At 42.1% G+C, this 21,945-nt stretch overlaps 1 protein-coding gene across 11 annotated transcripts in view; it reads left to right on the top strand.

Annotated features, from left to right (window-relative positions):
- SLC4A11 (solute carrier family 4 member 11) overlaps positions 1–21,945 on the top strand; it is a 252,289-nt gene that overhangs the window by 136,990 nt on the left and 93,354 nt on the right. For 7 of the 11 annotated variants that reach the window (XM_065597278.1, XM_065597280.1, XM_065597283.1 and 4 more), the window contains exons 4-6: positions 8,770–8,816; positions 15,421–15,652; positions 17,822–17,903. In XM_065597278.1, coding sequence (XP_065453350.1) covers positions 8,770–8,816; positions 15,421–15,652; positions 17,822–17,903 — 361 coding nt within the window. The remainder of the gene's footprint in view (positions 1–8,769; positions 8,817–15,420; positions 15,653–17,821; positions 17,904–21,945) is intronic. The other 4 variants (XM_065597279.1, XM_065597281.1, XM_042855608.2 and 1 more) reach the window with 1 other exon arrangement.

Genomic DNA, 21,945 nt, shown 5'->3' with positions numbered 1-21,945 from the left:
TTAATAACCTCATGTAATGGGCGTACAGCTCAGTACATGCATAATTAGATGCTCTTTGCTATAATTTTTATTTTAAAATATCTTTGCGTGGGATTAAACAGTGTTGAGCAACAGAGCATAGCATGGGTCATAAAATTATGGCAACTAATTAACTATTGTCATGTAATTCTGTACCATAGGGAAGGGTGTAGCTAAAAAATAGAATATACATTATAAAAAAACCCTCCATCTTCGCTAGCCCAGGCTATTACTGTATGAACCAGCTTTCACCCATCGCCTAAATCAGCCTAGGTGCCCAGATACTAAAGGTTGGCTCAGTTTTGGCACTTGGGTCACTGAACCTGTTCACATACATGTGTGTTGCTTCCTTGTGGTTGCTGGAGAGCGCCCAATCAAGCTCATTCTTCAGCCCGTGGAATTTGAATATTGGATGCTATCGTCTTTGGCTGAGGTAGATCGGCTGTACTGTTGAATCTGGTAGGAAGCACTCGAGGTGATTACAGGTACTTGCTTATGTGTGCCTGGGGCCTTGCTATTGCTCATCATGTAGATAAGGTGTCTTGGGAAGGGGTGTGTGTGTGTGTGTGTGTGTGTGATATCTTCAGGCTGTATAAAAGAACAATCTCAGCAAAGCTGCTGCCTTTTAGGATACTCTGGTTCTTAAAAACTTTTTTGGGGGGATGGGAAAGGTTTGAACAAGGAATTGGTGGTAGTAGGGAAGTCTGTGAGGGGTTTGCAATGGAGGCCATACAGGGTTGGCAAGATCTCCTATAGGCTTGTTTTCAAGACTAATTTTTAATATTTGCAAACATAAAAGCAAAGGAGTTTACAATGTACTTACATCTCTGGGTAGACATGCACAATAAACACAAAGAAATGCCCTTCTTACCTGCTTTCTATATAGGCCTCTGTAGCAATTCTGCCCCGGTCCAAGCCACTCCTCCTCTTCCCACTTTCCCTCTCTGATCTCCCATGTAGGGAGCAGTCTGTCCTCCACAGGATTAGCACCCCCTTTCTGCTCTGTATCTAAGAGTTGCAGGTCCCAACAGAGCTTTAACCCTTGTGGAATTAGACTCTTGCATTGTTCCTTGCAACCCCATGCTCCAGAGGCCACAATAGTGTATCGAAGTATGCAAAGAATGCCCAGGGAGAAAGGAGAATTCAAACCAGAGCGATCCATTCAGTTGGAGGTTCATGAGCTTCATGGCTTTAGTTGCTATCATTTTATCATCTGTTTGCAAACTGTACATTTCATAATAGCAAATACTTATTTATGCCCCTGACTGCAACAAGGAAGCCTGAATTTTTTGTGCTTGAAAGTTGAAGGGGAAAAAAATTCCTGGTTATTAGTGACTGGTGAAAAATCAATCTGAAGGAAGGATGTGGCTTTGTTAGAAATAATAATAGAACACAATTTACACTTCACAAGAAATTATAAAGATTGTTCCACCCTCTAGACAATAGACCATTCCTAGATACCGAGAGCCAACAGTTTCCTGTAATACACTCCAGAGACACACGCGCGTGCACACACTCGCCTGCTGCTTTACTAGCAAAACACAGCTTTCCAGCATGCTGTCAGGCCCCTGTTAAGATAATTTTTTTTTTTTTTAAACGGGGATGAGGAATACTGTGGTGGCGCCAAGGAATTCCAGGGAGAGTAGTGGCCAGAGACAAGTGGTCTGGGCCTGACTGGGTATCCTTCTACACACAATGGTCACATTTCCTCACATGAATACCAAAGGCCTTTTTATGTCTACTGGCACAATGCTGACCCAGGGATTACATCTGATAACTCCTATTTTAGAAGTGTGATGTCAGTGTGGGATGTTGGGCTCTTAGGGTTTCCTATACTATAATGGAAAGTGGATACACCAATTGTGTTGTCACATTGTGGAGAGGGGTGGTCTCCCTTCGAGCTTCCTGATCAGGGTATTTTCAAAGCACTGTTTACAAACTTAACCCCCCTTCCCCACGCCCCCACACACGCCCTCTTTTTGAGCCTAATGCAAGTATTTATACAAGAGGTCTGTGCTAATCCTAGCTCCTTCACAGTGGATCTGCTTAGAGGCGGCTGGGAGCCTAGATGTTTTTGTGAGAGTTTTATTTAGTGCCCTATTTGAGCAGATTACCATTTTAAATGGAGTATTTTCCAGCACGATGGTTAGGGCCAGATCAATAGATTATTTTTCTTGCAGGTATCAAAACCTGTTATTTCAAGAGAATCGGCTCTGCATAGTGATTTGTGTCTGAACATTTCAGTTAATAACAGAAGTGGGGTGGTGTCTTTCTCTAGTCACAAGTGCCTTTGTGCGTTTTCCCCCCTCCCATACCCTCTATGAGAGAAACTCCCAGTCAGAATTCATCAAGCCAACACCTTGCTCCCCTTCCAGTTTTCCCTCAAAACTAACAGCTAGACAAACAGTGAGCTGTGATCACCTGGCTAAGAACTATGCACATCCCATTAGACTTGTTACCCTGCTACCTTCCCCCACCCCCAAGCTCACTCGTTTCTCTCATTCACTCATTATGGCTCTTAAAATGTAAGCTATTTGGGGGGGAGGGAATGCCATTGCTTATGTCAGAGGTTCTAAAACTGTGGTCCACAGACCACCAGTGGTCCGCGAGCTCCATTCAGGTGGTCCGCGGATAGTTCCCTCTAAAGTGGGCGGCCGCACACAACAGAATGAAGGGCCACCCAGCTAATTAGTGGAGCAGGTGTGGCTCCACTAATTAGGTGCCTGGACTCTGGAGAAGATGCACATCAGGTGAGGTGGTAGCCTTGGGGGGGGGGAATAGGGGGTAGGAGGCAGTGGGTGAAAAGAGGGGGTCGGGGGGAATTTGGGATGTGCAGGGCTGCGGCGGCCAGAGAAAGGCGACTTTCCCCAGCTCCAGGACTGCGGCTGCCAGGGAGAGACGGCCCTCCTCCTTCCCAGCTCCAGCTCGGGGGCTGCCGTGGCAGGGGAGAGCGGGCACATCCATCACATTAGAAAGGTAAGACTAGTGATATTAAAATGAGTTGTGTGCTTTTATTTGTAAAACAAAAAAGTTTATTATTATGTTTTTTTTTATATAGCACTTTTATCCAAAACTCTTTAAATAGTTAGCTAACAGTACAAACAACATTTGGAAAGATCATGAAGTGGTCCGCCAAGACCCTCAGCAATTTTCAAGTGGTCCGCGAAAAAAAAAGTTTGAGAACTTCTGGCTTATGTTGTACAGCACCTAATACAATGGGGCATCATCTGGTCGGCCGTAAGGTTCTACCACACTGTAAATGTAAATCGTGATAGTGGCAGCAGCCGCATCATTTTGTGACCATTGGGGATAGGGGACCCAGATAGCATGTGTGGAAAAATCAGTATGGAGTGCGGGGCAATAGGTGCCTATATAAGACAAAGCCCCGAATACTGGGACTATAAAATCGGGACATCTGGTCACCCTAATTGGGGACCAAATTTTGCTCTTACACCTGAGAAATTTCATAGTAAGTAGATCCCTGTGAGGGAAGATGGAAGAATTATTCCTATGGGCTAGGGTTGCCAACCCTCCAGGATTGGCCTGGAGTCCCCCAGAATCGGCATTGGTTTCCCGGTGACTATTGAAAGCAATCCAGGAGATTTTAATAGGATATTTTAAGAAAATGACATTGTCATGTTGAGCAGGGGGAATCTCCCGGAATAGCTTCAGTCAGAATTGGCAACCCTACTAGGGGCTCTGATTTTATTTAGGGTTTAAATCCTCAAACTCATTTTTTCTCCCCAATGCCGAATCTAAATGTCAAAATTAGAGTTACATTGGGGGTGGGAGGGAGAAGTTCATGTGAAGCTGAGTGCCTTGATCCCTTGTCCGTTTGCTGCTGATAGCGCACTGCTAGAAATCAGGAAGACCGAGGCTCAGGTTTTCAATGCTGGCTGTTGACCAACTTGAAATGAAAGGCCCTCAACAAAGTCACTGAATGAATACTCAGGGCAACCAGCAAAGCAGAAGAGCCGTTTGAGCTCCTGCCGCTGGAGCGCCCCTCTCAAGAACAGTGGCGTAAGTTGAGTTCCTGTCACCGCTCACAGTGCCCCCACTGTGTTCTGTGTCAAAAGTGTGGCCTACAAATTACATAGCTCCTGAAGAAAACAAAATGGCAGGATGGTCGTTGGTGCTGCAGTCCAGGGTGCATGCCAGTGCTGTTAGAAATGTGTTTTAATTTGTTTGAGTCCTTGGGGAAAAATCACCAGCTCTGATACAGAATTTATTAGCTTTTGTCTAAGTGCCCAAACACTATCACTTCAAAACCTGAAAGTAAGACTTTTAACTAGAAAATAATGAAATTGTTCTTATTTCGCTCAGTTTTATTCGCTGGAGTTGACTTATTTTATTATGCTAGTACTTGGAGGAATCTACTGGGTTCTGGACCCTTCTGCTGTGACTGCTGTGCTAAAAAGCCAGTCCCTGCCCCAGAGATTTTAAATGTAAGGGTGGGTCTACATACAACTTGTGCACTGTCCCGTATTGTGGAGACATCTCAAAAACGTATGGTTGTGATTTTTGCAGACCCCAAAGGCCAGTCCTGGGGGCCTAGGAGGGGAAAGGAAATTTGAGTAAACCAATTGCTTTAGAGAAAGTGGGTGACAAGCAAGCAGCAAGCTTTCAAACCTACCATTCAGTTTGTTTTCAAGGCTGCCTTTGCATAGAAAAATTCTGGCAGTTCCTCTTTAAAAACGAAATCTGAACTTTCTTTTACATTTCCAGGTTGTCCCAATCATGGGAAGTTAGCAGATTATGCAGCGGCTGTCTCAGAGAAAACTTTGCCCTAAGGTGCATAAAGTAAATGTCATAATAAACATCCAATCATCCTATTTATGAATCTTTGTCATGTCAGACCCATCCTTGTTAAGCTGTAGAAGCTAATTTGACCTATTAAAGTCTGCTTGCCACTGCAGATGGTTGGAAGGAGTCTTTGTCCTAGGTACTAGATAATACTATAATAAAACAGAGAAAAGCAATGGTGCACTGCTAGGAGTTCTGAATGCCCATATGCAAAGCCACAAGTGTGAATTCAACATGGTGCAATTTGTCATGGTCACTGTAAAAGTATTTTAAACTCCTGATGAATTTCTCACAGCTCATCTGAGCAAACCGGTAGACGTGTGTGTGTGTGTGTGTATGTGTATGTGATACAAATCATAATGTGTGATACCTAAGCACAGGTTCTGATGTACATGTGGAGTTTATTCGCTGATTTTTTTTAATTGATCAATTTTTAAAAAAATCTCCAGACAAACTGGAGTACAGTCTAACAAATGCAAGGTTAGAATCCTTGCCCTGTTATTGGTTTCTGTTTGCTACATGCAGAGATATGTAGAGGTAATGAAAGTACTATATTTATTATATTTTTGTAATAGATTTTCAAACCACATTCTTGGTTGGGATTTTTAAAATTTTATTTTCAGCAAGGAGGAGCATGAAGAATAGAATTGAAAATACAAAATGACCGTGGTATGTTTGTTCAGTCTTAGATATTTTTAAAAATATCTATTCTCCCCCCACCCTCTTTTTTTAAATTAAATGATTTTATGTAACTGCTTCCAGCTGTTCAGATTAGATCCGTGTTTGATGCATTCTGTCTAGCTCTAATTTATGCTGTGTTCGCTCAGTCTGGAGTATCTACGCACCAAGATCCAGTAATCCAAGAAAACACACAAAGACAAAGGCCACTAAGAAGCTCCTGCAACACACATGCCCCAGTGTGTTAGCTATGTTCATTCAGTTTCAGATTCAAGAATTCCACTAGATCAGAACGGGACAGTGTTATTAACAAGGAAGACTTGCATGATATGCTTCCTTTCCTGGGAAAGCATCCAAGCTGTGTTCTTGGATACTGTGATGAATGAGGCTCCAGGCCTTATAAAACTTCCATACATTCCTTAGGATATTTGATGAGAAGTTTAAATGGCCCTGGTCCAGAAGATGTAATCAGAGATGCGTTTGCTTGCTTTTGATGATGAAGCAAAAAAGTTCATTCAAGAAGATTACTTGAGAGAATTGCTGATGGTAATTGGACTGGTTTACTGCTGAGTTAGTAGATGAGCTGAACAGAGAGGGTCATGAAGTGGCGAAGTGTAACTTTGATTATATTAGATTCATGCACTTCTGTAAGGATGGAGCAAGGACAGACTGCAGCTAATCAAACACCCACAGATCTATTTTATTTTGAGTCTCATTTCATTTCTTTGAGTGGTGGTGTTGGGTTTTTTTTTTTGGTTTTTTTCTCGAGCCACCGATTGCATGCTTTTGAATTCCTCTCTGTTTTTACTGATTCCCAGTCTCTCTAGCACACTTCTGCCTGTGTAATTAGACTGTAAATGGAGGCGATTGTAAAGGGAAAACATTTGGGAATAATGAAGAGCAACTATAAAAGCCTAGGGAAAATGCTCATTGTTTCTGGTCACTGGAGGCTTACGTTTTTCTACTAAATACCATTTTCAAGTAAAGATGACTTATAAATCAAATATTCCTGGCAAAGATATTTTAACGATCATAACTTTCATATGGAGAATTGCATAATCTATAATACTTCAAAGTTAATTGCACTTTAATAACTAGTTGATTGATGAAAGAAATGGGTGTAGCCTCTGCACTCTGAGATTCTCTGTGGCAAATAGTTATTACATCTGAACTGCCTTATAATATTTCACTGTGCTTAAAGGGGTGCGTGTGCGGGCTTGTCTTCCCTGTAGAGTTAACTTGAGTTGTAACTCATGTGTTGCCCCAACTTGAGGTCCATCCACACACGCTAAACCCTTAACTCAAGCGTGGTAGTACTTTTACCTCGAGGGGGATATATGTGCTCAATTGTGCACAACTTGTCAGCTGCTAATAAAATCATTCCGTGCACCGAGCCATTCGCTTTCTGCAGCTCCAGTGTTCTACCGAGTGGCAGCTCTCTCTAGAGCAGGGGTTCTCAAACTGGGGGTTGGGACCCTTCCGGGGGACACAAGGTTATTACATGGAGGGTCGCGAGCTGTCAGCCTCCATCCCAAACCCTGCTTTGCCTCTCAGATTTATAATGGTGTTAAATATATATAAAAGTGTTTTTAATTTATATGGGTGGGGGGAGGTCGCACTCAAAGACTTGCTATGTGAAAGATGTCACCAGCACAAAAGTTTGAGAACCACTGCTCTAGAGCAGTGCTTAACTCAAGTTAACTCTGCAGTGAAGACATAGCCTGTGTGTCTGGTGGACCCCATCTTCTGCTGGTGTCAATCCGCTTTATTTCCACTGAAGATAACGGAGTTAAGCAGAGCACCACTTGAGGATGTGGCCCAGGTAGTACTTGTAAACGAGAGGGGGAGTGGATCCAAAATATTTTTGCATATAAAAATAAATAATAGAAGCAGTTCAGCCATTTAAAGATGTGGTTTTAAAAAAGCCAATTTAGAAAAGATTAGTAGCTTTTAAAAGCCTTGATTGTACTCTACCCAGTCACGGCTCCACATACAGAAGTTCTCTTGCACTTTTTACTTCTTCTTCAACAAAGATGGGTTCCGTATTTCCATTAAACTCAGTGGCATCGTGGAAGAGTTGTTTATGCATTTTCACTGTATTTTTGTGTCCTAAAACAATAAAGGACTGAAAATACAGTGGTGCTTTTGGTACTGTGAAGAGGAAAGGAGGAATTTTGAACAGAAGTGCAATCCCAACAGATATGAATTCAGACCTTTGAAATATAGGGCAGACGTTTTATCCACTGGCCATTCAACTGTCTTTTTGGTTAACGTACATGGGAAATTACTTATTACTTGATACACCAGAGGTAAACTCTCTTTTTTAATATTACAGTACAAATGTATGGAGGCAGAAAGTATTTCCTAGAGTGTTTCCTACTTCATACCAACAGCTATAGATATGCAAAATTTTCTTAATTGATTATGAATTTATTTTGCTGTTTGGAGAGGATTGGGAGTAGGAATTTCCTATGCTTTGCTATGCAGTTCTCCATAATTTAGGTAACAAATTAAAAATCGCTTTACTATATATTGTGTGGCTAGCAAACAGAGGTAAGAATTTAGAATACAGAATCACATTCAAATGACTTTCTCAGTGCCTTTTTCTAAGGCGTGTAATATTACTCACAAAATAAGTCGACAAAAACTCCAAAAATAGTTTGCAGTTCTTGGTCTTGTCAAGGTAATGCCATAGAGTTTGATCATTTATAAGTAGGTGGTGGTGATGTTTTCCCATCCTGTCTCCATGTCGTCATGTCAGTCTGTCACAACTGCTCCACTGAAGTCAATAGGAGGTTTTTGCATTAATTAGTTGTGAATGCATGGTTGGACTCTAAATGAGGAAATACTCTTGATCCTTTGAAACATTTTGTCAGTAAACCTGAATGAGAGACAGATGTGTAGGATTCAATTATATATTTTACCTACTGGATTGGGGATTAGATGAAAATCATCTTGTCACTAATGGAAAAAATCATATTTTGGCAGAAGCTTGAAGCATTTTGCTGACTTATTTCCATTTTGTGTGTGTTGATTTCAATATTGAAGAAAATTTCTGCACACGGAATAGCTCTTTTGTTGCTGCAGTCACAAATTTGTCTGGAAAGATTATTAAATGTTGCCAGTGTCAGACCAAAAAGCTTCATTTGTCAGTAGAATGATAAACTTTCACCTTGCATTATATTGTAGAATATTTGCAAACCCTTCATTTGATGCCTGTTGCCTGTCAGATACCTATGATTGTAAAATTCTTCTCAAATTCTTTTCCAGTAGAAAGTGAAAGTGCTGGCTGTGTTTTATTACATACATCTAGAAAGGTAAGTAGCAGTTTTGTTCAACTGGTTAATCCTTTTTAACTCGCTCCTGTAAATCATAATATGTTACTAGAAAAAGTAAAGTTGATCATTTCTGGCCTAATCAGAAGACGTTTCAATGCCTTGTCTCTCACAATACCTTTGTTTCTATTTACATCCAAAAAGCCATGTACTGTCCTCCTTTTCCAAACACAATTTATTTTGCCATCAAAATCTAATATCCTTATTATTGGGCCATATTACTTCATCGCTTGCTCTCATGAAACTGCCTGAAAGGTGCTCCAAGCTTACACACCGCAATACAGTCTCTCCTTAGCTTTCCTCAAACTTAAAAACAAAAGCACCCAATAGACATTGTAACTGTGTGATTCAGTTTCCTGTTTATCCCAGCTAATCAGATCTGCCTTCAGGAGGTTCAGCAGGAGTGAACTCCCTTGAAGCAGTGTAGCCAAAGAGGATTATTGTCGAATAATGTTTATTTTGCACTTAGTTCTGCGGCCATAACATGTTAGTGCTAACAGAGAAATGAAAAAATTCATATAAAAAACGCATTACTTCAAACAATTTAATAAATAGGTAAATCAACCAGAAAGCGTGTTGCAAAGGAAATGGAAACTTACCTAATGTCACTTACAATCTAGAATCTTTGCAATCCTGTGGGAACTGGAAACTGAGAGAGAGACCGTTTAAATGCGTGGTGTTCCCTTTCTAAATCTTTTTGACTCATTCCCCAATTTCCCACCTGCCCACGAGCTCCAAAGTAAGACTTGCTAGTCCTTCAAAACCCAATAGGTTACATAAATATAATTATTAAAACTATTATAATTTTGGGCCAGATTTTGAAGCTTGGATTCTTTATGTGCAGAAATCTGTATTTAGACACTTAAGTGCCTGTTTTAGGTTCCTGAAACCATATCCATGCTTAGGCACTCTAATTTAGCATTTATATACCTAAAATGGGTATTTAGATGCCTAACTTCAGGCACACATGTTTGGAAATTGGTTTAAATAGTTTAAGATTTCCCCTCTCCACAAAAAAAAAACAACCCTAAAATGTTTTGGGTGCTAAACAGAATAAAACAAATAATCTCTTAAAACCCAAATTCTAACCACAAAAGAGAGTTCATTTTTAGAAAGAAGAAACAAAAGGAAGGCAGTAGTGAATAGGTAACAGTTTGTCTGTTTGCTTTTTAAATTGAAAGATGTATCTCACCTATTTGTATAGGTAGCACTAAAAGGATTTTAGGGCATAATTACTATTATTTTTCGTCAGTCTGTCATATCTGCTTTGACCAGGATTAGCTAAGGATTCTGTGGCCAATTCCCTTGACCCCAGAGGAGGAAGGGTTCAGAGGAGGACTGGTTCAGAGGCCTTGTGATGTTGTGCTCAGATGTGCCGGTGCAAGAGACATAGATGCACCCAGACCAGTGATTCTCAACCTGTTTATCACTGTGGGCTGCATATGCAGCTCTCTATGCTTTAGGGGGGGGAGAGGGCACATCCACACAATATATACACATCATGTATGGCCCTGAGGATGTCACATGGGCTGCAGCTGTGTGCTGATTGGGCCTGCAAGTTGAGAACCACTGACCTAGAGAGTATGGATGTATTTCTCCCCCCGTCCCCTTTTTTTTTTAAACTGGATTCTCACTTTTGTTTGGAATTTGCTCCTTTCTGGTGAATCCTTCACTGTGAATGCCAGAGTAGGCAGCACTCAAAGCATCTTGCAAGTCACGGGCCACCATGTTATTTGGGTTGCTCAGGGTAGGGGTAAGGAGTTGCTTTTCTGCCATTCTCCCACACTAACCCTCATCTGCAGCCCCGAAGTCCCCAGATAGAACACGTTCAGAGCTGTCACCGTCTTGTTTTCAGAAAGACACTGCTGTACTTCAGGGCACCCTTCCCCAGCCAGCCATCTGCCATGCTGGCTGAATGTGTGCCTTCTTCCCCACCAATCAGGAGCAGGCAGAGTTGACTTAATTTCTTTTTTGACAGCAGTGATGTGAGTACCTCTTCCGTACTCTACTCAAGTCTCCTTCTTCTCTGCAGCTGGAGCTCCCCTTCTCTTAGTATTGCCCAAAGACGAGAGAACGCCCAATGGGGGCGACTGTATCGTTCAGAAGGCAGTGGATGGAGGGGTAGCAGTGCAATGGGAGAGGGGGATTGGGAGACCAACAGAGGAACATGATATGTTGTGACCATTTTGACTGGGGGCATGTGGCGCCCCCGCTGCGACTCTTGGTGACTGAGCGATGCATGAGTAGAGTGTGTGGTGACTCTCAGTAGAATTGGCGAGACCAGTTCGTTTATAGACTGGTCACTTTTCACTGACGTAAATTCCAAAACGTCGTATCGGCTAGAATGCACAGGCAGATTCTGATCTTCCCTGTGACAAGGATGGCATCACAGATAGCTACAGTGGAGCAACATTTCCGTATGCTCTTGTAGGTGTTTTGCCATCAACTACTGTCAGGGAAAATCAGAATGCAGAAATCTCAGCAGGTATGTCAAGAAAGAACTGATCTGTTTTTCCAATTTTTTTTTCTATTTTTAAATCTCTCTCTGGTCCAAGTTGCAGAGCATTGATCACTGCAAGCTGTTGTCTGTCATTCAAATCTGCGAGTATATTGCAGTGATTTTTAAAGGAGAATTAAATTCTTAATGCCTGCTTTCCAGTTGAACAAGTTACAGCTTTAGACTGGATACTTGTAATCTTGCTATTGAAGAGTTTTCAATTCAGCCAGTTCTCTGGAATGGACCAATGCCTTTTCTTTTTTTCTCTATTGAGACGTATTTTAGTATCCAGTCTTGGACAGTGGCTCATGGCAGATACATGAGAGGAGTACATAAATTCCTATAGTGCAGCTCTTCGTGTAGTCCTGTACCATCTACAGAGAGGAAATATTTCTTGCCTCCAGCTGTTGATCAGCTTATGCCCTGTAAGCATGAGACTCAAAGAAGCCAAACATATTGTTTGATTCTATGATTGTTGGCAGGATTTGAACCTGCTTATGAGAGCCCCAACCGATTGAGTGAATTGCCTCAAGCAACCTCGACAATGGGAAAACTAGGAAATAATGCTCATGAGAATAAATTTTTGGAACACATTTTTGAAACTTTCTTGCAGCATTTGTGAGCAGATGTAATCACCAAAGCAGCAGTAGCCCAACAGATAAAGCTCCTTTTGGGCCTTGTTGATAACTCACATTTATTGTTGTTGGCCGTGGAGCCATGGATATCACTTGTGAAGGGGGAAAGCAATGTTAATTATGTTCTTGAATGAAAAGACTCTTTGTTTCCCTCTTACAATGAAGACAACTTTGGTTTGCAATGTTGCAATTGCACTTTAGGAGTATAAAGAATTTTTTTCTTCCTCTTATAACAACTGTATTGTTGTAGGCTTTTTCAGTTTTCATTAGGACGATTCCAGCATAAAGCATCCCATTGTGACTTACACGTGTTTAAGACAAGATTAATGACCACTCCTTCACAAATAATTTGTGCTTAAACAAGTGAATTTTCTCTTCATAGAGCAGATTTAGGGCTTGTCTACGCTACCCACTGGATCGGCAGGCAGCGATCGATCCAGCGGGGCTCAATTTATCGCGTCTAGTATAGATGCGATAAATCGACTGCTGAGCGCTCTCCCGTCGACTCCAGTACTCCACCAGAATGAGCAGCGCAAGCAGAGTCAATGGGAAAGGGTCAGCTGTTGTCTTACCCCAGTGAAGACACCGCGGTAAGTAGATCTAAGTACATCGACTTCAGCTACGCTATTCACGTCGCTGAAGTTGCGTATCTTAGATCGACCCCGTGTGGTAGTGTAGACAACAAGCCCCTAGTTTGAGCTAAGCCCCCAGCATTTCCAACTAAGGCTCTGGCTGCCTTGCGGGATCTGTAGCAGCATAGCTATGGTGCTGTAGCTATGTTGGCATAACCCTATAGTGCAGACCCAGCCTACACCAATGGAAGGGGTAGCGTTCTTCCGTCGACTTAGCTGGGGGATTAGTTCGGCATGAGTGCCATAGTTCCATTAACCTAAAATGTAAGTAATTTTTGGTAGTTACCTAACACTGTCTTACGGTACTTCTCTGGCCCACATGACTGTAGCTTCTGAGCACGTCACAATCTTTAGCATTTTTACCCTCACACCTTGTGAGACAGGACAGTGCTGTTATCCCCATTTTACAGATAGTCTTTCTGTGCCTCATTTCCCCAAGTGATTTGCTCATGGTCACTCAGGAAGTCTGGCAGAGCAGGGATTTGAACCCTGGTCTGCCAACTCCTAGGCTAGTGCTCTAATCGCTAAACCCGTGGTTCTCAGTCTGGGGTACACCTACCCCTGGGGGTACGGAGAGGTCTTCCGGTGGGTACATCGACTCATCTACATATTTGCCTAGTTTACAACAGGCTACAGAAAAAGCACTAACTTGTCTATACTGCTTTATATACTATACACTGAAGTATAGTTACAAAATTAATATTCCAATTGATTTATTTTATAACTATCTGGTAAAAATGAGACAGTCAGGCATTTTTCAGTACTAGTGTGCTGTGACACTTTTTTTTTTTGTATTTTTATGTCTGATTTCGTAAGCCAGTAGTTTTTAAGTGAGGTGCAACTTGGGGGTACGCAGGACAAATCAGACTCCTGAAAGGGGTACAATAGTCTGGAAAAGTCGAGAGCCACTGACCTTCCCATCTGGAATTGTGACTTAAATTGTGTGTCACTGAAGAGATTCCTCTTGGTACGGCCCAAAAGGGATGAGCCATCTGCATTGGAGTGCTCTCTGTATTTCTTTACCCTTTGGTTTGAAATACACTGCTGAGGATGCTACGTGCCATTCGCTTCAATGAGTGAAGGTTGGGGATCCTAGCGCGTAGATTTCAACAGGGTGCTGTATATCTCTGTAAAAAACGCCCGGAGAAGCAGTATGTTGTGAGGTGAATCAGAGGGGCGATGGGCATGTTCAAAGCACTTCATGCTGCTCTGCCAACAGTTACTGCTGTTCAGTCCCGTTTTCTCTCAAACACCTTTGTGGTTCTCCCACTGCCCCTTATGCATGGGAGAAGGGCCCTGTTAAAATCTGCAAAGCCACTCTGTTACCTTATTTACAATAGCTCCTTAAACCTCACCTCTGCCGTGGTGCCTGCTCCATGCCTGTCTGGCTTTGATTAGGTGAGGGGCAAATGGAGACTTCTGCTTAACTGTTTGTTTTGCTGTTGTCTTATCCTACCCTGTTTATCTGGGTTGTCTGATAGACAGATGTACTCTGGGGCAGGCACTGGCTCTTTTGTTACTGGTCTGTACAGTGTCTAGTACAATAGGGCCCCCTGTTCCTCAGTTGGACTTCCTGGGGTCACCACAATAAAAGTAGTAATAGAAAGATTAAGTAGTAGTTCAATCTCCCTTGTAATGAACATATGGCAACAAAGGCTTTGAGAAGAGGGAAGCCTAGTTCCTTAAAATAATCCTTCTCTGTCTAAATCAGGGGTAGCGAGCTGATTTTCAGTGGCATTCTCACTGCCTGGGTCCTGGCCACTGGTCCGGGGGGCTCTGCATTTTAATTTAATTTTAAATGAAGCTTCTTAAACATTTTAAAAACCTTATTTACTTTACATACAACAATAGTTTAGTTATATATTATAGACATATAGAAAGAGACCTTCTACAAACGTTAAAATGTATTACTGGCATGCAAAACCTTAAATTAGAGTGAATAAACGAAGACTTGGCACACCACTTCTGAAAGGTTGCTGACCCCTGGTCTAAATTATTCTAGGTAAGAAATTGATTGATGCAAAGTAAAACAGTGTTCATGGCAATGGATGTGTTGCTTGTACTGACAACTTGATCATTAAAGTCATTAGTAAAATTTTAGTTACACTCTGATTAGGCTATAAATGGAAAAGGGAAAGAGGTTGCATTTGTCATGTATGAGACAAATGTGGACCCCAACAATAAAGATATAGGGTAACATTTTTGAAAGTGCTTAAGTCACCTTTTCAAAGGTGACTTAGGAGCCTAAATCTGATCGATTTACGATCAGATTTAGACTCCTATAGGCCTAACTCACTCTAGAAAATGGGACTTAGGAACCTTAACCATTCATTTAGCACTAGTATTTACAATGTTTATTTTTCTATATGTCCTTTTGCCATAACTTTGCCTTAGGCACCTGTAGAATTGTAAATGTATTGCAGTATCTATTTGATCTTTTAACAGTACCCAAGCACCCACAGTTTCCAGTGACATGAGCTGGAACTGCAGATCCTTAGTTCAATGATAACTGAATTATTTAACTAACTAACAAAAAATAACCTATAGAGTTATCACAGTGCTGCTGCTCTGCTGTGGTCAAGCCTGGTTGTGTTCCCAGCCTCTCTCTCTCTGACTTTCTTGGCTGTGAGTGGGAGTCTACGGCACTCCCAGTGTCCTGCGGGATGTGTAGCACAAAATCTTCAGATTTGTGTCCGTGTTACAGCCCGAACGAACTGCATATTTGTGGCTAACTATGCAGGCGGTCAGGGTACTCTAGTAGTTCATTGGTACATATAGCGTTCGTATGAAACGTCTAATGAGAGAACCTTTCCCTAATACAGTACCTGAAATTAAAGAATTTTGAGGAAGAAGTCAGAGCCCACCGTGACCTGGATGGGTTTCTGGCCAGAGCTATCATCATATTGGATGAGACCGCAACGTCCTTGGATGATGTCCTTCGAGAGATGCTGAAACACTTCGCTGAAGATTCTGACAACACAGAGCCAAGCTGCAACTTTGACAAAATAATGAGCACTTTATTCACCGATTCGGGAGCCCCCAGGGAAGGGAACGGTAACTACCTCTTCATTTATTGTAGCTGTGGACTTTCTATCTGAGCTGCATGTTTCGACTCTTATGAACAACATCTAAATTGCTTTGTACCATTTTCATTATTGCTTATGAGTCTCAGTATTTACTGCTCATTCCCCGTGACCACACGCTCATATGTTGTGTGTCATGCCATTGGTAACATTTACATCTGAGTCACTTACTAATGTGGTAGCTGAGTTATCCCATGTTGTGTCTGTCTGAATTGTTAAGATACATTTTATACTTAAACTGGAATATTGACTTTGTGTCTAGGTTAAGTCATATTGGTTCAGTCTGAAGGGATGGGTCATAATCAGCATTGAAGTGCTCTTTGTATTTCATTACCCTTTGGTTTGGAATATTACTCTTTCTGTAAGAGCTTGTTTGTTCGTTAGAGTCCCTTCGGGACTGGTACCGCTTGCTCCCAGAAACACTCAGCTCTGCCATGGGAATCTCTCTAAGGCTAGGTCTACACTGGGGGGGTCGACCTAAGATACGCGAATAGCGTAGCTGAAGTCGGCGTATCTTAGGTTGGTTTACCTGGCCGTGAGGACGGCGGCGAGTCGACCGCTGCCACTCCCCCGTCGACTCCGCTTCCGCCTCTCACCACGGTGGAGTTCCGGAGTCGACGGCAGAGCGATCGGGGATCGATTTTATCGTGTCTACACTAGACGTGATAAATCAATCCCCGGTAGATCGATCACTGCCAATCTGGCAGGTAGTGTAGATGTACCCTAAGCCTAAAATCACCCAACTTGACACATGCTTGTGAATTCCTCTGTGGCTCTGCTGAAATCCTGCATGGTTGCAAATATCTAACCAGTTGAGGAGACCTAGACAGAACTTCCTTTGGAGCCATTTAACATTGTTTCTCAGTCAAATGAAAACAATGAGGAGTCCGGAACATATGTAGCTCTGCAGTTTCTCTTCATTTGCAAATTTAACACCATTAATTTGGGCTTGAATAGAGACTGGGAGTGGTTGGCTTATTACCAAAGTAATTTTCCCCCTCTTGGTATTGACACCTCCTTATCAGTGATTGGGAGTGGACCACATCCACCCTGATTGAATTGGCCCTGTGAACACTGGTTCTCCACTAGTAAGGTAACTCCCTTCTCTTCATGTGCCAGTATATTTATGCCTGTATCTAATTTTCACTGTATGCATCTAAAGAAGTGGGTTTTTTTACCCATGGAAAGCTTATGCTCAAATCGGTTAGTCTTTAAGGTGCCACCGGACTCCTCATTGTTTTTGTGGATACAGACTAACACGGCTACCCCTCTGAGACTTGACAATCAAATGAAAGTGACAGGAGGCAGTTCCTCTTCTCCAGAAATTCAGTGAGATGCTGTAGGAGCAACACCAGCTGGCCTACAGCATAAGACACTGGAGCCAGTGATCAAATCGTACTCAACCATGTGACAGTACCTGGCACCAGCACCCGGCCCTCCAGTCCATTACCCATGCAACACTAGCTGAAGGAAGAGGCATTGATTGCAAGCATCCTTGTGCATTTTAGAAACTCTTCATTGAGAATAAAATATTTATGTGAATATACAAATGTGTGTTACTTAAAATACAGGGGTCCCACCTTTAATTTAATTAACAAATTTGACAAGACTCCTGAGTGAGTAGCACATATGTTCCTGCTTTGGTTATTCCGTGCTAAGCTTTCATTCATTCATATATGCATATATTTATAGCTATATGCAATACAGTTTTTCTGCCTCTTTTCAATGGCAGTTGAGCATAAACAGAACAAGCAATGGGAATAAAATAGTCCAACCAAAGGATAAGATTTCATCTTTTGATAATTGGATTCAGCCTAACCTTATTTTTTTTTTTTTTCTATAAGAGAGGCCTTATAGCCTGACTCTGTCAGCTTTGTAACGAAGAGAAGAACATTGCCACTCAAGACTGTAAAATGTCTTTTAAGGACAGTATTTGAAAACATCAGGTTGCGTGTTTCTATCTTTTAACCTTTTTTCCTGTGCATCAATCCAATCAGCAGATAAGTGAATCAAAGTGCAGTATTCATGCCAGTGCTTTGACAGTGTTTTCCATCAGAACTCTGCATGAGTCTGGTTTGATGAAGCTGCAATTCTACAGAGTTACAATTTCTAAGTGTCTCTCTCTTTTTTTTTTCTCTAGTTCACCTCCTATCCGATACAATTCAGGGGGTCACAGCAACCGTCACAGGGGTTCAATATCAACAGTCCTGGCTCTGTATCATGTAAGTACATCAGACTATTGGGAACCCTTCCTGGGGTGCTCAGAACTAGAAACATTTTTTTTCTGTACAAAACAGTATGTATTGCATAAATGAGAATTTATTCCCTTCTGCTCATGGGCACATAATAATAATACTTTGCACTACCTTCCATCCACGGGTCTTGAATTGCTTTTTCAAACATTAATGAATTAAACTTCTTAGCACTGATATGATGTACTGTGAATGTTCCCCATTTTACAGATGGGGAAACGGAGACAGACAGTTTAAGTAATTAACGAAGGTTGCACAATACTTTTTACCTCTGTATGATATTAGATAAAATATTGCTGGAATACTGTGTCCAGTTCTGGTATGCACACTTTTAAAGGATATTCAGAAATTGGATAGGTTCATGGTCTGGAAAACATTTGTTACAATGAGACACTTGAACAGCTTGATCTGTTTATCATATCTAAGAGATGATTAAGAGACAGTTTGATCATTGTCTACCCACTACCTACCCAGAGGGAAGAGATCCTACACCAAAGGGCTCTTTAATCTATCAGGCAAAGGTATACTGAGACCAGCGCCTGGAAGCTGAAGTGAGATGCACGTATTTAACAATGAGGGTAATTAAATATTGAAACAGACTATCCGGGGATATGGTAAACTCCATCATTTGGCATCTTTAATTTAGGACTCAGTGTTTCTGTGAAAGATATATATTTTAGTTCAGCCACAAGTTGTTGGGCTGGCTGAAATCACTGCGTGAAATTCTGTGGTCTGTGTTCTACAGGAAGTCAGACCTAGATGATGACACTGGTCCTTTCTGGCATTAAAAATCTATTAATCCAGAAGTCACTGACTAATCTGGGAACTGAGCTCCGATCTTCTGACTTCATCCTCTGCATTACCACGCGCTCATGTTTCTTTCCAACATAGGTTTAGAAAAGTTGTAATAATGTCATTGGAAATATTATGTGCGTATCAAGAGGAGAATATACATGTCCCTTATTAGTCTGATAGATTGCTGAAGAGTGACTGAGATGTCTTCTGTTTCAAACTGAAGTGGATATTGTGGTGGCATTGAGGATTTCCATTCCTCTCGTAATACTTGTCCTCATCTCTGGACCCTGCCACCACATCCATACTGTGATGTTTGTTCTTGGCTCATAAATCTATCAGAGCTTTGGTTTGGTTGGGGTTTTTGCATGTTGTATAAGAGAGAGAGTGCTACAGAGAATGACTTTTCAGAGATAATTAAATATATTACATATTATACAGATTTCGGGTGTTAATTTGTTGTATGAAATTAAGAGCAAGTTACTTGTAGCATTGTATATGCACTGTTATTTACTGACCAGTCTACAAGTCGAACATGTGTATAGAACCCCACATCTAGGCAGAGGGTATTTGATGCATAATTGTTTTACTCTAGTAAGTTGTTAAGTGCTACTGATTCAGTATGGTTGAAGCTGTATCTCAGCCAGGGTTAATCAGACTATGTCCTGGGAACTCTGGAGGGGTGAAAGTTAATTGTGAGATTGTAATGTAATGCATGCTCAGCCTGTGTTACAACCTGTAGACTGGAATAGTGCTCACGGCCCCTACAATCCCCCAGTACGAGTGTTTTGGATCACTAGGTCTACATATGTGCCACGGTGACTGAACATGTTGAGAAGGCTAACGATATTTTTACTTACCTGTTGGGGAAAGGATTTACTGTCTTTAGGCAGAATGTTTCAAGGCTTACCTTAACCACATCTTAATGGAAGGGTTTTCTCCTTTGAGCCATCATTTGGTGATGCATTTCCTTGTTGCTGGTGACTTGGTAGGTTTTGGAGAACAGATAGTTTATCATTCATAGCGTATGCTGTGGGATTTTTATATATTTGGCCACTATGTTTGGATCTGTTGCAGAAGATGGCTCGGTAACCTGCTTGCCAACATCCCTTTCGGCGGAGGGTAGAGCCTGATATAAATTCATTAGTAATTAACATGATTGATTTAGTTTAGAATTCTCTCCCTAGTGGTGTGCACAGTTTGCAGGATGTCTGTCGAGAAATCATCACTTTTGGCACCTCGAAATTCTGGTAAACCCAAAGAAAGCTCTTCTCTTCTTTACCTAGTTTTGTTACATCACACACCCACTCCCTAGGTTGAAGCTGTCTTTATTTGCTGAGTTATCTGCAGAAACAGGCACCTGTATGCTGTGATCATGGGGACCATACAAGTACTTAGATGGTAAACTCTCCATTTGTACAGTGCCTAGTAGAATGAGGTCCTTGTCAATGACTAGGACTCCTATGCCCTATGGTAATACAAACGATAAATAATCATAATACTGTCAAGACAGTAAATTAGATTATAAACTCTTTTGGGAGAGAGACCTTGTTTTTTATGTCTATAAAATGTCATGTACACTACAGGACTGCATAAATAATATAGTTACTTTACTGCTATTGAGAGCTGCATAGAGAATGGTAGTATGTCCTTTAGAAAGGTCTGTTTTTCTGAATGTTTGCGGTTCATTTTCAAACAGAGCACGGTTTGCCGTACTTTTTCCGCGTTTCACGTCTGAGGGTTGATATAGAGGCATCAGTGGTTTTAAGGTGTTTGATCTATAAAGTGTTCATATGGTATTGATTTCAATAAGGAAGCTGGAAGAGCTATTCCTTTCCCCCTCCCCACCTCAATAGAAGTCCCATCAATAAGTGTGGAACAGTATCTGATATCCAAAGTAGGGATGATAAACATAAACAAACTAGAGAAATACAACCTAGAGGGAGCTACTATCAGGTGGGTGCATAACTTATGGCAAAACCATTCCCAGAGAGTAGTTATCAGTGGTTCACAGTCAACCAGTTCTGGGTTTGGTTCTGTTCAATATCTTCATCGATGAGTTAGATAAATCGATGATTTAGCAGGGGTCACAAGCAGGCTTCAGGGGGTCCACCAAGCAGGACCAGTGTTAGACTTGCTGGGGCCCAGGGCCGAAAGCCAAAGTCCCACTGCATGGGGCTGAAGCCCAGGGCCCTGAGCCTCGCCACCTGGGGCTGAAGCAGAAGCCTGAGCAACTTAGCTTCACGGTGACCCCTGTGCCATGGGGCCTTGGGCAATGGCCCTGCTTGCTACCCCTTAACGCCGCCCCTGGCTTTTATATGCAGAAAACCTGTTATTGTGGCACAGGTGGGCCGTGGAATTTTTATAGCCTGTTTGTGGGGCCTCAGAAAGAAAAAGGTTGAGAAGCCCTGGCATAGGGAGTACACGTATAAAGTTTGTGGACGCTACCAATCTGGGAGGGGTTGCTTTGGAGGATAGGGTTATCATTCAAAATGATCTGGACAAACTGAAGAAAATAGGATGCAATTCAATAAGGACAAATGCAAAGTACCGTAAAAGCTGAAAGTCCAGTTTATAGTGCAGTTGGTGCAGGGCCGTCAGGGGGCTGAGGCGTAGGAGGGGCTATGGGGCACGCTCTGGGAGGGAGTTTGGGTCCAGGAGGGGGCTTGGGGCAGAGGGTTGGGGCGCAGGAGGGGCTTGGGGTGCCAGATGGCAGGGAGTTCTCACCTCCAGCAGCTCCTTGTAAGCGTGTAGTAGAGTAGAAAAATTACTTCCTGTGTCTTGCTGCCTTGGTCTGCAGGCACTCTGCCTCTGTCCCCCATCCCAGAGCGCTGACTCCATGGCTCCCAGCTCATTGGCCAGGAACCGCGGCCAATGGGAGCTGCAGGGGGCGGCGCTTGTAGACCAAGGCAGCAAGACACAAGAAGTAATTTTTCCACTCTACTACACGCTTATTAGACCTCCTCTGGAGTATTGCGTCTAGTTCTGGGCACCACGTTTCAGGAAAGATGTGGACAGATTGGAGAAAGTCCAGAGAAGAGCAACGAAAATGATAAAGGTCTAGAAAACATGACCTATGAGGGAAGATTGAAAATAATGGGTTTGTTTAGTCTGGGGACATGCTAACAGTTTTCAAGTACAGGTTGTTACAAGAAAGAGGGAGAAAAATTGTTCTCTCTAACCTCTGAGGATAGGAAAAGAAGCAATGGCCGTAAGTTGC

This window comes from Chrysemys picta, chromosome 5 (genome assembly GCF_011386835.1).
Source record: "Chrysemys picta bellii isolate R12L10 chromosome 5, ASM1138683v2, whole genome shotgun sequence".
Lineage (NCBI taxonomy): Eukaryota > Metazoa > Chordata > Testudines > Emydidae > Chrysemys > Chrysemys picta.
The sequence above is the reverse complement of the archived record's forward strand: the minus strand, read 5'-3'. Positions and strand labels throughout refer to the sequence as shown.